The 17,317-nt window shown below is 38.4% G+C and overlaps 1 protein-coding gene across 4 annotated transcripts in view; it reads right to left on the bottom strand.

Annotated features, from left to right (window-relative positions):
- Nucleotides 1-835: 835 nt before the first annotated feature.
- ZBTB44 (zinc finger and BTB domain containing 44) overlaps nt 836-17,317 on the bottom strand; it is a 41,509-nt gene continuing 25,027 nt past the window's right edge. The window contains exons 4-6 of one of the 4 annotated variants that reach the window (XM_027444403.3): nt 11,850-12,013; nt 9,452-9,535; nt 836-7,123 (exon numbers count right to left, since the gene is read on the bottom strand). In XM_027444403.3, coding sequence (XP_027300204.1) covers nt 7,113-7,123; nt 9,452-9,535; nt 11,850-12,013 — 259 coding nt within the window. In that variant the 3' untranslated portion in view covers nt 836-7,112. Of the gene's footprint in view, nt 7,124-9,234; nt 9,536-11,849; nt 12,014-17,317 lie in introns of all 4 variants that reach the window. The other 3 variants (XM_027444402.3, XM_027444401.3, XM_027444400.3) reach the window with 3 other exon arrangements.

A 17,317-nucleotide genomic window follows, 5' to 3' on the forward strand; every position in this document is an offset into this window, starting at 1 on the left:
ATCCAAGGTTCACTGTGGCTGCTTACGCTGCTCTGTGGAATGCTTTTCCATTATTGATTTATTTATTTATTTTCACTCCCATGTCAGATGCTGAACACAATTTGACTCCTAGCGCATTAATCATGTCAGCCTGCTTGTTATTCATATAGGTTACTGGGCAGAGTTATAATCGTTTCAGCCAAGTAATTACAAAACTTCCATTTTCCTACCTGTGCCCTAGCTACGTGTTGATCCAGCCGGCATTCCTGCTCGGTCAGACAGGTGGGTCTGTAGGAGGCAAATTAATTTAATTGCAAGGGTTGCCAGAAACAGCAGAGGTATATTTTAAATCCCATGACTCTTGGCTGTTTTATGACTATTTTGAAGCGCACGGCTGTGATCACGATGACTCTGTCTACTGTCCTTTTTAAACATCTTCTCCTTTGACTAATTTGATTGGCCTCATTCTTGGCTGGCTTTCCATCAATAAAGCCCCACTCAAAAGATGGCCCCACCGCTTTTGCAGAATGCAGCCTAAAAGAGAACATTAACAAAAGGAAATGTAATAGACAATGGAAAATTAAACAACGTTTACTTTACTCTTAATACTCTTTACTCATATAACTCCTCCAATCGTTTATTAATGCTTGGTCTGTTTTAAACTACCTTTCCTCCAAAGACAGCTTGAGCAACTGTGAGTTCTCTTCATATTCAACTATTTTGAGACTAATTATAAGCAAAAGTTATAAGAGAATGTAGCTCTAGCAACAGGACTGCACCTTCTTACACAGGGTCAAGTCTTTTGTACTATAAGACAAAGTCTGGTGTAGTTAAAGAACGACACAAAGCAAAGATATACTCCATAAAACATTAATATTTTAATGAAAAATCTTAGCTTCATGTTTCTATCCAAAGACACTCAAAACTAGTTTTTCTCCCCCCTTAATTTTGACCTATAATGGGACCAGTTTGGATAATTTTTTTTTGTATTTTAGAACATTTTTTTTTAAAGATTAAACAACCAGGCTAGCAAAAAGGTACCCAATACATACTTTTCTTATATCAAACAAGCTAGTATTTCAATACAATGTAACTATACAGAATATATACAGTACACATATGATCACAAAGCAAACACTACAGGCTCAGAACAGATTTGAAAAAACATGATATTCACATTGATTACAATAACTCTAAAAATGATTGTAACGTTGAAACGGCACTTAGTTTACAAAAAAAGTCACAAAAATATATATAGCCACCAAGAACTATGGTTCCTGAAAAATACTAATAGCCAGATAGTATTATATAAAATGTGAAGTGTATTTAAACATCGTATACATTAAAAAACAAAACCAAAACCAAAAAACAATTCTGTTAAGTCAATAAACATGCCAAGTAATCTAGCTGTGGCCAGCATCAACAAGAGAAGCTGTACTGTGGATGAGATGACGACTGGATATACGGCTGGTGACCGGAGACTGGCACAGTTAAGGGGGTTTCACTGTTACTAAAATGCACAAAGAAGCCCAACAATAATTTAATTCACATTTTTCCTCCAGCTTTACTCTTTCCCTCTTCGGGGTTTCACCACAGGGCAGCACCTAGAGCAAAGGCACTGCAGGAACAGGGCAAAGAAGCTGTCCAAGAAATTTGTGTAGCCAGGGCTATAAGTCAGAATATCAAAAGCATGCATCAGCGAAATGAATGGTTAAACAAAATCACTCCTCTGGGGACTTCAGCAACCCTCAGGAAGACTGTAGGTACAGTTGCCACACAGGCTGGCAGCACCAGAAACTAATTCGGCTCTTTTTTATTTTTTTTTTTTAGTGCAACCAGATTTGTAGTTGAGACCTGTGGGGCACTGAATTACTGTGATAGCACACATTGAGTTAACAAAAACCCAGAGCAGTAAGTACTGTTGCATTAAAAAAATTTCACATTTGCTTTTTATGGTACATTTCCTCAAATACTCTGAACCGACTCTCCTCACTAGGGACCTCTGATGTGGCTGAGGCGCAGTCTGGCCTTGAACCCTCTTATCTGTCATCAAGATGCTATGGAATTTATTATGTCCGTAATTGGAGATGAGAACCCTCCGAAGCTGGGTTTCACCTTGTACGCAAAATTCGAACTTAATCGAGCTGAATGAAAATTAGCTATTTTCCTTATTCTGATGGTGGTGTGGAAGTTGCAATGGATCCAGGAGCAACGGGCGCTCCCACATCTGCATTTTCTCCATCCCTGCAGGGTGCACAAAGCTCCCGTTCTATTTGCATATAAAATGCTTCATGGTGCATCTCAGAGAGAGACTGGCAATAGTCTCAGTGCTCTTATATCCTGGGGCTGGAGGGGGAAGCCAGCAACCAAGAAGCAACTGAAGCCCTCATATAAAAACTTTAAACCATAGCTTAAAAACAATAAAATTTTATCCCGTAAGGGACATATAGGGATCATAGTCTTATAAAATATATTTTACTGCATTGGCAGCTAGTACTTTTTAAAAAAGTTTAAATTCACACCTTTTAGACTCAAGATACATGTGAACCCAGAACCATTTTCAATAACCTAGTCTACTAATCTCTCAGTATGAGAGACTTGACTACACTATCTGCGAGCCTGACAACTGAACTCAAACTGTAGCAAGACAGACAAACCATCAGGAACACACATCTTTTTTTAATGTGGTGTAAGAAAAGTGACAAGCAGTTCTGACAGGGAGCTTAATTTGCTGAATGTGAAGGCATCCCCATGGATTTCCAGGGGAGTTGTGCTATATGTCTGCATCAAAAAACAAAACAAACCCTTACAATTTGGCCAAATCTCCCACACAGCTAAAATCGCACTTCTTTTTTCTTCTGCTTATTGTGGGGAAAGAGATAGCTTCTGAATGTTATCCCCTCTCCTGAAACACCACATTCAGTCAGCGAAAAAAAAAAAAACACAACACAACTTTCCCCTGCTTTCCCGTTGTTCTCATCAGACATACTGCACAGTATGCAAGGGATAAGGACCCCGATCAGACTCCAAGAACACGGGACCCCAGCACACGGCAGAATCTTGCTAGTTCTGTGGTAGTGAAGGCACTCTACTTGCAAAATAAATGGGTGAGGAAAGGATTTTCCACTGAGTGCAAAGAATGGTGCTGCATAGAAGGATACACAGAAGTAAAACACATTTACGTCACTTGTGAATGAACGTGGAGACAACTCACTGGGGCAGAAACTGCCACAATGCAATGGGTCTTACAGGTGGGTATTTGGAAGAAATTCTCGACCACTTAGAAGGGACGGGAAGATGGTGAAAGGATCGGAGCATCTCGCAATACACGCTGGGAGAGCTGGGACTGTTTTGAACAGAAGGCTCGGGGGACCTTACCAATGTGGCTAACTAATGGATAGGAGGATGAAAAAAAGATGGAGCCAGACTTTTCTCAGTGGGCACAAGCTGAAATACAAGAACTTCCATTTAAACACGAGAACATTTTTAAAGTGACGGTGGTCAAACAGTGGAATAGACTGCCCAGAGAAATCACGGAGTCTCCATCTCTGGAGACATTCAGAACCTGACTGGACAAGGTCCTGAGCAACCTGTCCTTGCTGTCTGCTGCTCTGAGCAGGGGGTCTGGACCAGAATATCTCTAGAGGTCCGTTCCAATCTTCCAATCTCAACTATTCTGTGATCCCAGTCATGCACACCTATAAACGCAAACCGAATAACTTAGAGTAGGTTTTTTTTTGAGGGTGGGGGTAGATGGGGGGAGTGATATGAAAATGCAGTCCAGGGTTCAAAATGCTCTGATAATGTATTGAAAGAACCTTTAGGATTAATCCCAAGTGCAGTTTAAGGCAAGTTTCTTCTAGTTTAGTTAGATATCTATCTCACTCAAATTGGAATCCAAGTATTAGCAACAGAGCTTGTTTTATGATGTCCTATGTTTTTACATCTCTCCTGTGAAGAACACCAGCATTCCAAAGAACTGAACACTTCCAACAAGTTAGGGAGGAGAAATAAAAGGGTATTTGTATTTAATTTGTGGTAACTTCTATGGAGAAAAGAGATATTAACAAGAAACAATTACAAACAGGGAAGTTAACAAATAAGCCTAAAACAAACAAACAAACCCGCTAAGAACTCTATTGCCCCTGCAGTGAAATGAGATTGAAAAGTGAGAAAAAAAATATCAGATGTTACACAGAGATTACAAGGCTGAAAAGATAATGTGTAACACTGCAATGGAAAACAAAACCCAAGACTTGTCTTGTACCAAGGTGTTAACAGTTAATGATACTCATTTCTTCTCAAGGAAGAACAGATTAGAGCTACAAAGTTGTTTTTTGTTCTTTTTTTTTTTTTTTTTTAAACTTTTTAATTTTCTCTTTGGTATTCAGAAGGCAGTTTGCCTTCTGACACAAAAATTTAAATCTTTTAAAAATCCAATATCCAGATATGTCTGTTCTGTATTTGCACATCTCCTCACCAACACATTTCTTAGCAGAGTAATGGGTGAAAATTACCATATTCTAATAGAAGATTATGCTCATCTACATCTGACCTTTGAATATTACACCTAAACAGTCTGAAACTGTTTCAGTGTAAGTACTTTTTGCTACAAGAATTGCAAAGGATTCTTATATACCTGGAAAGATGAATAACACTTATCACAAAAAAGAAAACCCTATATTTGAGTTCAGTGTCATAGCCCTATAAGTCAAGAGAAAACTCAGAAAAAGGCATCTCCTTGTCTCACTGGCTTTTCAGTTACAGAAATCAGAAGTGGAAGAGAACTGGTCTTTAAGTTCAGCCCATCAAAAAGACACTGGACTGACTCACAGTACAGTATCCCTAAAAAACAATTTCTCTTTCAAGCCCTTTAAAGACGTACAAAAGGTAGACAGCAAAACTGAATTGTAGCAGAGAACTTCTTTGCAGCATGTTTATAAAACACCCTTCGAATCTGGTGGAGAAACTTCACTCCAGTAACTTGGAAAGGATTGAAATCCTGACTGTTTTCCCTCTATTTAACTAGTATGTTTTGTACCTAAAACACAGCAGAGAAGATTTGTTAAAGTCACTGAAACCCTTTAAGCTCTTTCCAAAGGGCAATAAGCTTTTTTCTTTACAAAAGCTGGCTATTAGTAGAAACAACTCAGACCTACAGAGTATCAGAGCCACCTAAGCTAACTGAATACAAATTGATCTTGCAAGATAATATGACTTTTGTGTCTTCTGTTTCTTCAGGAGCAACCTTTCTCTATCGGTTTCATTTCCTCCTCGTGTTTGCATAAAGCAAATCCAGATAGAAAACAGTAATTTAAAGTCAAGATTCAAAACTAAGGGAGTATATCATGCCTTTGGAATACTAAGATCAAGTAATACCTACTCTCTCAGCATGTCATCTGTAGGCTATAGGCATTTGGCATCAAACACCGACTTCAGAAGCAATTAAAAAAATCAAAAACCTCCTAATGTATTTCCTAATTTAGCTTTCAAAGCAGTACTATAGCCCAAACAGCCTCAACAAACAAGAATCACTGCTCTGAAAATCCCACACCCTAAATTTGAAGCTTTTTCTAAATATGGAAAAAATGAAATTGCAAATCTTTCAATTTATTGCTTACTTGAGCTGTGTATGTAGCTGGAGTAATGGCCTTTAATAAACTGAGTTGGCAAGGATTTAAAATATTTTGAAACAGGAACAATTCATCACCACTATATAGGCTTTCTGTAAACAACCCCCTGTTGGGTTAGAAAGTTGGCCTCTGAAGAGAATAAATTGCTTGTTTTGTCCAAAAACAGACTAATAAAAATCTCAGAAACTATACATGCATATGTATAAACAAAAAATGTGCAATAATGCACAAAAGAGCTCATTTTTTTCCCCATCTGTAAACTCCCTCTAGTTAGCTTTTGGAGATTAGTAAAAATACAGTATTTATGACAGGGGGAAGTGACCAGAACTGCAAACAATCTGGCCAAGATTTAAGAATTTCACTTCGGGAAAACCTTCATTTTCATGCATGGTTTCCCTTCTACAGAAAGATACAGTCATGAGATATTTGTCAGGCTTGTGTGGATATACACTTCTCTATCCTCCTCAGTTCATTATGCATCACTAGAATTTTCCTGGCCATAGTATTTCCATGCCTAACCTTAAACAGGCAAATCCAGACAGGCTATTTGATCAAGCAGTTTCTAAAAGGATTGGAATATAAGAAGTAGGAATACCTGGCATGACATCACTTGGTTTGTCAAAACTGATTTATCTGAGATGAAAAGGGACAATGTGTTTTTAAAAAGTGTGTGACTGTTAGTTTCAAAAATGCTTACCATTTCCAAGAAAAGGGTTACAGTAAGCGCTTTGAAAAACAGCAGGCACAGTGATAGGAAGTGTCATTTTTTATGCAGAAGATTAAAGCATCCACTCAAAACTAGTCAAAGATGTTCAATAATGATTTCCAATGCATCCTTTTGTTTGTCACTTTAAAAAGGTTTCCTCTGATTTCTTTCCCTTAACCAGAGGGTCTGCAGAAGCAAGAGAAACTTAATGAGCTGTTCTAACTGTGGAAGAAGAAATAGTTAAAGTGATCTGAATCAGTTGTTCTTCTTTAGAAGTGTATCACAGCTTCCATGATGTTCTGACAAGATCTTTTTGTGCATTCAGTCTTAAATATTTTCACAGAAGTGATCATTCAGTCATGAAAAATAATGTAACATCTGTTGCAGTTTTCTGTTTAAAGCGTAGCTTACAAAGTAAAAAAGGGAAAATCTCCCCACTTTTGTTTAAAAAAAATTAAATTAAAATGTACAGGACCAAACACAGGCACTTTCCAAAGAACAAAAATGAAACCAAACCATGAATTATTCAATAGTAATAGATGACAGCTCCGGTTTCGGAGGGTCACCTGCGGTTGCCTCAGCAGTGGCGTTAGTCTTTGGCTGCTCTGGCACATCTTCTTCCTTCTCTGCCAACCCACCCAGAGACCCCAAGGGGAAAGTGCTTTCACAATTCTGAGTTGACGAGACCTGTGAAATGACAGGCATTTGGACAGAAGAGTTGCTTTCAAAGCCATGCTCCCCTAGCTCATACTGCCCGAGGGTCTCTTCTTGTTCCTGGTTTAAGTAGTCCGGTACTAGGAAGTCACTAGAAGAGGGGCAAAGGACAGAAGAGAAACGTCACTTCTCACACAAACATTGGAGGTATCAGTTTCTTTGCATCAGTTACATCACACAAGCTACATACTGCATTTAATAGAGAGCAAATACTCATTTCACACTGTTCTAAGATCATCACAGCATACTTCACTAAGCACTATAACCTGGTTCTCATTAAAACACACAAAATTTTATTCAACAGCATCTATTTTGCATTGCTGTGCATCTGTATTTCCTACACGGTAACTTATTATTTAGGTTGTACCACCTTGATGAGAATGGAAGTTAATGACTGGAACATCAAATGGCACTAAAAAGATCACTGAAAAAAGGGAGCACTCAACCTTTAAAAATAGAAACAAAAATGAGTTCAGCACTGGCAAAAATGTGGGCCTTTTCCACCCCTGAAATAAGATCCACCCAAGAAACAGCAGTAGCACTCAGAGTGGACAGGCTATAAACAAAAGCTTGAGGCAAGGAAGCACAGGGTCTGCTGCAGGTACAAGGAGGCTTCCAACTACAGTGGTGTTTTGTGACGTGGACACATCATACTAGTGTGAAAAGAAAAAACTTCATTTCCTTCCCTGATCCACACCATTTTAGTTCCTTCTGGACAACAATTCTAAAACTTACTCTTACCAACTGCTGGTTGAGTGTATCCAAAGATAATCTACCAAACTATTAAGTAGTACTTGCAGAGCATGAGCAATAAGGAAAATAAATTTTCTTTTCAAATGTTCAGCACTAGAAATGTAGGTTTCTACTGAAGCAAGTTATTTTTTTATATCTATATATGCATTTGTATGCTTTGCTTCCTTTTTGTAATCCGTTTAAAAGCAGTAAACTTATTTCAGTGGCAGCAGCATTCACTGCTTCAAATCCAAATTAACAATCAACTATGCTAACTCTAGTGTTTGTAAATTCAAACTAAAGGCAGGCCTACAGACAACTAAAAAGCTCGTACTTCTCATCTGTTTGATGGCAGCAATAAAGTGCTTACCACAATCATGGCATCATCTCTTAAGAGTTTTCACTCTAGTTTTGGCGCAAGCCCTAAGAACAAGAACTGCGTAAACCCACAGATTCGAAGCACTTGCACTTTTAAACAACATCGTGCTGGAAAAACAGCGACTGGCTTTCCTGGTTTGTTTTGTAATTCTTTCATCTTACATCACTTCTAAGATAATCAAATAGGAAAAAAATGCTGAAATGTTTTGTAGTGGAAAAAGCATAATGTCTAGAAATCATGAGGGATAGCCTTGTAGATGCTGTAATGTTTACATTATATTTCCTTTGCACTTCTGAAGACAGATGACTCACACACAAAGCTGCACCTTCTCTATAAATTTAAGGGCTATCTTGATCCAATTCCCTCATCCACTCTCCTGTTTTGCTATATCAAATTCCAATGGTTACAAACATTTCTTTAAATAGGAGAGCACAATGCTAGCCTGATATCACAGAACACAGGTAGCACTTTTTAATAGTCCTTAGTGAAGTGCATTTATGAAACATGCCAAGTCTTCTGGGCCCTGATAAACAATAAATATATAATTGGCTTTTACTATTTCAAGACATCACACCCTGTTATTCTGTTCATTTAGCAATATGTTACCTAGAAAATGAAAAATGTAAGAGAAGGTATGGAGTCATGCAATCTTTCCACAATACCGACCAGCAAACAAATACTTAAAATGAAGTCACAGGTCTATTTCTTATGTAAACAAACAGGCTGTGTACAAGACTTTGGATATTACATCATTTACAGAACTCCACAGATAGCAAAGGATAAAATACTGTGGCTTAACACCATTAGCCTGTCCATAGATACTACTGAAAAGAGACATTAAGTAGCCTAGAAGCAGCTTCTGCGTATCACTGGATTCTTCAATGCCCTCCCATAGAGTTTATACACTGTAAAGCAGATCAGATATAACAGATAGTAGTGCAAGAAATAATGTGACTGGAATTAGCTGACAACCTGATGAGAGGCACAGCAGGCTGCCCTGAAAGCAGGAAAAGATGATTTAGGAAAAAAAGGAAAAAAAAAAAAAAAAAAAAAAGCAAGTTTCCCTGTTAGGTTTTTGCTGTGCACCTCACCTGCTCTGGAAGTAGTTTGCTAGCTCTGACGCTTCATGGTTCAAGCTCCTCAGGTGAACGATTAAATTTCCAGAGTTGGTGAACATGGCGCCACATGTTTTGCACTCGTAAATCCGAGGCTTGCGGATAATATGCCGGGAAACCCGCATGTGGTGTTTATATTCCCCGAAGGAAGTGAAAGTGGCACTACATATCTGGCACCGGAAACAGCGTTTACCTTCGTGCTTCAGGCGATGCATCTTTAGCGAGTAAGCTCGGGTGAACTTTTTCCCACAGCGGTCACACTGAAATGGTTTAATGCCTGCAGAAGAGAGAGAAAAAGATGTTCACCTTTTGTAATGAGAGGTCACCGGAAAAATCCTTCCAGATTTCTAACAGCAAAAGGACGGCAACTGTGGCCAGTCACAGAGAAGTACTGGTTTAGGAAGAAACACTCTGGTTAACTTTAAAATGACAAAACAATTAGCACATAGCTGCAATTTCTCAGAACCAGTTGCCAATATATTTCATAACACTGTAACCTGTCTTTAACGGTTACATTTCTTCTTTTTCACACTTTAAAATGAACATAAGCTTCCATGGTCTGGACTATGGCTAAGATCCTGAGCCGTAGCCAAAAAGTATCTGATGCAGCAGTCACCTCAAACCATCTCTGAGTTCCTTTGATCTTGGGAGATTCTTGTGCCAGACTGGTTCCCAACAATGCAATTATCAGACTACCCTTAATTGCAATGTCTTTTTCTTGCTGCCTCTGGCCTCAGAGAAGCGTTCTGGCAGGGGGGACTTTGTGCACAGGGATGCCCCTGTAATGGTGATAAAAGGGTAAAGTAGCAGCCTTTATATTGTGTGGGAACCCTTATATACAAGAATTTTCAGCAACTTTGCATGACAGAGAACTCTCTACGATGGTTTAAGTTCATGCCTCGCTTTTTTGTTTTTTCTTGTTTTAATTTAGACATTCTGATACTAGTTCACTTTTCATTTAGTATAGGCACTAACACAACCCTAAGCCATGAGCATGCTTAGGTCAACATGCTGCAGTGCCAAAGAGTACGTAATCACACCCAAACACAATTATTACAACATAAGACTGAATCACCAAAAAGTTAAGTTTAATAAAAAGTCTGAACTCCAGAAAGTGTAGAAATCCAAACGTGAGGTCAAGAATCTGGAATATGGAGCTCTATTCATAATAGGGCTGTCAAGGAATAAAAAAGGTTTTTTCAAAGGGCTGAATGTGCATCAGTCCAGGCTGCTAATTCCACCAGTCTTTCACTCTGCTTTCCTTATGTTCAAAGTGGGAGCTGAACTTTTAATTGGGGCTTTTATACTGAGAAAGCTGTAGTTAAGGTTACACTGAAACTCCCTGTTAAGCATGTGAAAACAAGTTAATATTCTAGAATATCGTCTTGTGGAGCTGAAACTTTTCATGCTTTTATACTGTTCAAGGGCATCTGTTTTCTCAGATAGTTTGAGGAAAATCTCTTCGGCCATTTTGCTTATGTGAAAACACTTTTAATGCTTCCAAGGTCTGAGAGCTTCTTTTGCACACTAATTACTCTAAAACAGCTATTCAAATCTTTTCCAGCTTTGCGCAGGGGCTGCCAATTGACAGGTCAGCCAGAGATGCTTTGCTGAAGCTGTCTGCTGTCAATTATGACTTTAGCAACCTTCTTCAGATAATTTCACAACTGATATGCTCACACACTTTGCTTTTTTAAATATTAAATGCATATTATTACTGCTAGCCTAAACACAGTCTGGTCATTTTGCCTGACGGTATTTGAAAAATAACTACCAACAGTGAAAAGATTATGCCTTGACATTTGTGGTTGCTCTGCCCTAAAATGGTACAGCATCTGAGTGCAGGTAAGTGTCAATCTCAAACTAGGAGATGCTAAACTGTTTAGTGCAATAACCCTTTAATACTCCCTCCATTCACTAAAATATCAATGCTCTTGATGGACACTGCTGAAAAGTCTTGAAAAATACTGATAGCAAAGACATTAAGTGTTCATACAAAAAGAATGTAACTGTTTGAGGATCAAAACTCAGAGGAGACATCCATATGCTACCTATTACTACTATCTGTGGTAACTGTATTGGTTATCAAACCAATTCAATTGTCCTGCAATCCTTCCAAAAGTTCTGAGATCCAAAAGCATATGACATTCCTTCAATGCAAAGACATGAGATGGTTCATATTTTTAATGGCTGCAAGTCTCCTCTACAACACAGCAGACAATTATGACATCTAAGAGGAAAAAAATCAATCTACGTCACTTCTTTAGTATAATAAAAAAGCCAAGTATACTTTGAGATTTCACCTCAAATCTTTATAATGAAAATAATTTATTCTGATGACTTTCAGGCAATCAGATTTCTTTCAGTCCACACAAATGCTAATTATCCATGAGCGCAGCTATCAGTCAGATCAGATGTATCAAAACAAGCATTCAATGAGACATACCTCTCTACCCAATCTTTCTGAAATCAATTCTCTAGCACCTGGCAGGTGATTAAAAAAAGAATTTCATTACTGTATTTGCTGCACAGAGAGCAAACCTCTGTGAGTCTATAAATGAGCGATTCTTGCAAGCAGAAACATTTCTTACCTGAGTGGATAAGCATGTGTTGTTTTAAGTTCTGAATGCGAGTGAACCGGACCCCGCAGGTTGGACACTGAAAAGGTCTATCTGGACCATTTGGGCTGGGTCTCTCTGTGCTGCTGGTAGAAGGAGCAATGTAGAGTTGGTAGGGATACTGAACGTTCTCCAAACTACAAAGAAAAAATTCACTGATTTATAAGCAAGATATAGAAAAAATTAAGAACCCTTGTCCATGGAAATCTGAACCTTGAACATTTGAGAAGGAAAAAAAAAATTGTCCTTTTGTATTTCAGTGGAGATCTATATTTACATCAGAAATGTCTTCCTCTAAAGGGACATGTCTGATCTGCATCTTAAGTTTTATATACGTTGACTTTGGAAATCTGAACAGACACAGAGTAACGTCTGTTTCTTTAGGCAACAGGTCTCAACAACAGCTGCAAACTGAATATAATTTTCCAGGCATGGGCATTTTATCACGCATATCGATGATTTACAAGAAGCCAACAGTCCCTGAGGAAGAATTTAAAGAACTGAGTAAATCGGAAAGAAAAGGATTATTTTGCAGTTTCAGTAATATTTACGAAGGAAATTAAAGCCGATTCATTTTTCATTTCAATTCAAGTTCCATGAACAAACATTAGTATCCACAATTACATATTTCTAAGTTTAAAATATTCATCTAATTAATCAATACGTGCTCCTTGTCTGATTCAATCAGCTCTACCACAATAACTCAAGCGTTGTACTTTAAAAAAAAAAAAAAAAAAAAAAAAGAGTACACAGACTATATTAAAGGAACAATTTAACTTACAAAGTAATTCATTTAAAACTGACTAATTGCTCCTACACAGCTACACAGCCTCTAGCTGCAAACTGTGTTATAATACAAGTCCTCTGGCAAGACATTTGTTTCACCAAAGGGCATAGAGAAATAAAAACAAATTGGCTGGTACAAACAGGGTAACAATAGGAGTTTGTATTTACCTGGGATTCCCCTTTCTTGAGCTTTGTGGTCTCTATTTTTTGTCAAATAGACATTTCAGCTTGCTCACAGCCTGATGGCAGATCAGACGTCACTGGCAGCAGGGATCTGCTCTGACCCTGAATCTTCCCTGCTGGTGACAGCTAGCATGGCCAGAACAATGCAATTTTACTCAACTCTTATGTCTTAAACGCATGGTGAATAAAGAACAATGTCTCCCATTGAAGACAGGCAGAAGGTCTCCCTAGCTGAACTAAGCCTTTGGCTGGTACTTCCATCTCCAGCCCACATCACTGGTTTCTCGGCTCGGTTGAATTTGTGGACTTGTAACACACACGGGAACCAAGTGCACAGTTTGCACAACTACATCTGCTTATCTGCCACACAAAAGTCCACACAATCTAGGATTCTTTCTTTAAAATCAACACCCTAACTGTAGGTACTCTGGAAATAAGTGTCAGTACAGCTGTGAGAAACAGGTATCTGAATTCTGAGTACAAATGAGGGGTTTCAGCAGCAAAAGTTCCAGTTATAAATTTGTCTGGTGAGAGAGAGCATCAAGCATCTCTTGACATACACAAGATAAGAGCTTGTTGTGGAGTTTGGTAACAGTCTGTAAAACCAATGAGGATTTCTGGCCTTGCATGGAACTGGGAGTAATATTTGCTCTGAAACTCAGTGCCGGGGATTTTTACAGAATTTTCCCCACACGTGAGGAGAATATTACCCCAAAAGCTGTATCTTATCCACAATAATGGAAAATCTGGGACCAGGGAGCACAAACCAGACACATCAGGTCACCTCGTGTATGGTGAGGGCTGAGTAGGCCCTGCAAATGGGCCGAGCCATCTGGGCAGGCCTGGGCTGCACACACACGGCACATTTCTGCTCTAACACAGACTGCCCACCCTGTTATTACAAGCCTCCTGAGAGCTGGGCTATTTTTTTTTTTTTTAAACTGGACAAGCAATTTCATTGTCCTTCACTTCTTTTTATACACAGTTGTGTCCAAAAGAGCTGTGGAAAAGACAGATACTGGCAAACTTGTTGATCTCTGCTCAAGGGAATATTTACAAGAGGGAAGTTGCCAGCTCATATCCTGGGCCTGACAGAATATAGTTCACTGCCACTCAGGGGTCCAAAAATGATGCCTCACCACATGCATTTGCAACAAAGGAGGTTATTTTCAGGCATAGGTTCTGATTCGTCTAGCCAAATTTCTGCCATAAGCACTGGCACTCCTGCTCCTCTTTGTGAGCAGATCACTAGAAAAAGGACAGATTTTACTCAGATGTGGAAACACTGGTTTTATCCCCAGAGCTGGTACAACCATTCGCTTTCCAGTTTACCTATAGAAGCTCTATCAGCATACATAATCAAATAGCCAAACTGATTTGGGCCCAAGATGGACAACTTTCCCCTCATCTGATATTTGACAAATATGCAATTTGGCTAAGGGGTAAATCCCTTCAAAAAAGGTTTCCTTGTGCTCAGCTGATTGGAGAACTCATAATTAATATTTACACAGCTACGTGCCAACAGAAGTGACAGCTGTGATGCACAAGGCTGCGAAAGGGATCACTAGATGGGCAGCAAGAACTCTTGCTCTTTAATGTACATACAGGTATACACACGTAGTGTGCTCAAACAAGAATTAGGTTTTGTTCTTTGCAACAATATTTAATCTGCTTTACAGAGAACTTCAACTTCTAGTGACGTGTTTCTCGGGTCCTTCCTCCCTCATTGTGGCCAAACAGGCTTGTGAAGAGGCAAAAGTACATTGTGCTCCTAGAGCTTTCTAGGGAGATACTCAAACACTGCAGAAATTAGGAGCCACTGCTCTCCCTTTGTTTTCAGCTTTCTCGGGCTAGCTCATTCTCAAAGCCTGTACTGGTGCCAGCTTCTCTGCCACTGAAACAGAAACGAGATGTGCTATGGGGACAATCTTCCTACAAGAAATTTAAAATAAAGATTTGGTTTTCTATTTAAAAACTTCTTAATGAGAAAGGCTGGTTAAAGCAGATAAAAGGCTCTCCAGCTACCAGTGACTGGCATGTTTTTTTTCCATTCTCACATTGCAAGCAGCTGAAATACCTATCAGTCACATAAGAGTGGACCTTAGCACAATGAAGAAATTACATTTAAAACACAATCACATTTTGTCTCCCCTGCTTCTTTTTCCTCATATATACTCAATTTTCCATGACTTTCAATTTGTGATAATGTGGCATTTAACAGCTGAGATTTATCTAACATCTGACAGAATTCCTGTAAGAGCTGTATTAAAAGATAGGTTTAGAATGTTTTAGCTGTAACACTAAAAGATACGACCTGCAAGTTTTTCTTCTTTTCAGCAACAGATTATACACATATTCAACAATGTAGAACTAAACGCTGATAAATGTAAATGCTGGAATGCTCAGTGAGCCTAAAAATGTCCTCTATTTGTAAATAACAAGTGCTTTAGGAAAATGGGAGTTCTCATTATAATGGATCTCAGAGATCTTTTATAATTGAGCCTTTGCAACTCCTTTGTAAATACAGCCACAAACTGATATAGAGACTAACTGTTAAATCAGCCAAGGCTGTGTTAGGCATCTTTATTAGAGAAGTGTGTTACAACCCAGAAGTGAAATATCCGAGAAAGAACGTAACACATCACTGTGAAACAGCAGCTTTAATATTTACCAGATTCCTGCATGTCTATTAAACTGACTACAACTGCATGTGACCTGCTGTTTAGAAAACACTGGTTATGGAGGAGAACCGATTTATTATGTTTGTTATTTAACAAAGAAAATCAAGAGATAAAACATCCTAAAGTCTGAAATATTTACAAGTGTTTCCACAGTGATAAGAACAGTGTATTGGAAGACTTTTAGATAGACTAATCTTTTGCTTTGCTTTATGAAAATAAAATATATACAAACTCAAATATGTATATTTCAATATAAACTCGCATTGTCTAATCACAACTGATTTTGACATTAGGAGAGTCTCCACTCATAAAACAACGTACAACAACTGGACTTAAAAGTAAAGGTCCATTAAAAAGCTTCCAAACAGCAAGTGAGGAATTTTTTCTCCATTTGTATGTTTTATTGATCACGTTTCCATTTGATTCACCTAGAGTTACATGTTTGATTATATTAAGAATTCTGTAGTATCTCATTTTATGCACCCAAAACTGTGCACCCGAATTGCTGCATAGTGAATGACAGGCTGTATTTATCTGTTGATACGCCCATCCTGTGCTTGAAATGGGAATTCAGGAGTCCCTTGCTTGAAGGGCTGGCACTGCATTTCGCACGTGCATATGAAAGAAAACTTCTTATGACTTTGAAAGCCTCATTTTACCCATTTAACTGATTCACAAATTAGGTAAAGTCTTGGAACTTTCATTTGAATTTATAAAATAAATCACTTGGCAGAAAATCTTAATTCTGCAGTCTAAAATTTTCATAAATTCCCATAACTATTAGTTCCCTTACTGTTATATAAACAACGTGCAAACTCTAGTTCATTTTGCTGATGGTTCTGTTACCCTGAGACTAATTAATTTCAAACTTGAGCATAAGCTAAGGCAAATATTCTTTCCTTTTCAGCATGAAAGAGACCTTTTTTGCAGAATTTTTCAGTGTGTTAAAGGGATTATATGTATATTGAATTTTCTGTGCAGATTGGATGCAGTTCTGTAATTTTATGGGAATATTCTGAAATAATCCACTGCTGAAAATACGTATGCCACTTGGTTTTAGAATTATAGCTTTAAAAAGGAAGGGATTAGTTCTAATGCAACATGTGCTCCTACTACCAATTCAAACCCAAAGTGCTGGTTATTATTTTTACACTAAGATTTTCTAGCAGATGGATAAAATCTTCTCTGTCATACACAAAATCTTTTACAGGCAGTTATTTTCCCTTCAAATTTAATCCTACAATGGGACAGGTTTCAGATGGAAATGGCAGGAAAGATTTTATGAGCTATGAAAGCGCAGCTCTTCATAGTTATCTCTACAGGGAGTTTCACTTGACACAGTTTCTGGAACAACTCCCAAAGATTCACATTTCTTCCTCAGACCCACTTGTCTAACAAAACACTATGCAAAAGCTAGCTTGTCAATACTTTAAAAGTTTTCCTGAGGAACAGAATAGCTATCTATACACCATACTTGACACAAACCACAAAAGCAAAGAAATAAAAGTCAAACCAATCGCGTGCACCCTTTTAAGCATCTTGCAGGTGCGTTGCTTTGCTCCAACAGAACTACCATAGAGCTTCGAGCAAACAGACCCATCTGAGCTCTGCTTTCTTTGCCAGCCTTCCCTTTCAAGGGATTCCCATAATAGAACACTCATCTCAACACAGCAAAAGGCTACTACGTGTCTACAATTACCAACACACAGCGTCTTGGTGAAAAGCTACGTAGGAAGTTTGGGAGAAAAGACAGAAGGCTGCTCTGTGGCGTAGGACAACAGTAATGTCAGG

Source organism: Anas platyrhynchos, chromosome 25, assembly GCF_047663525.1.
Source record: "Anas platyrhynchos isolate ZD024472 breed Pekin duck chromosome 25, IASCAAS_PekinDuck_T2T, whole genome shotgun sequence".
NCBI classification, from domain to species: Eukaryota; Metazoa; Chordata; class Aves; order Anseriformes; family Anatidae; genus Anas; species Anas platyrhynchos.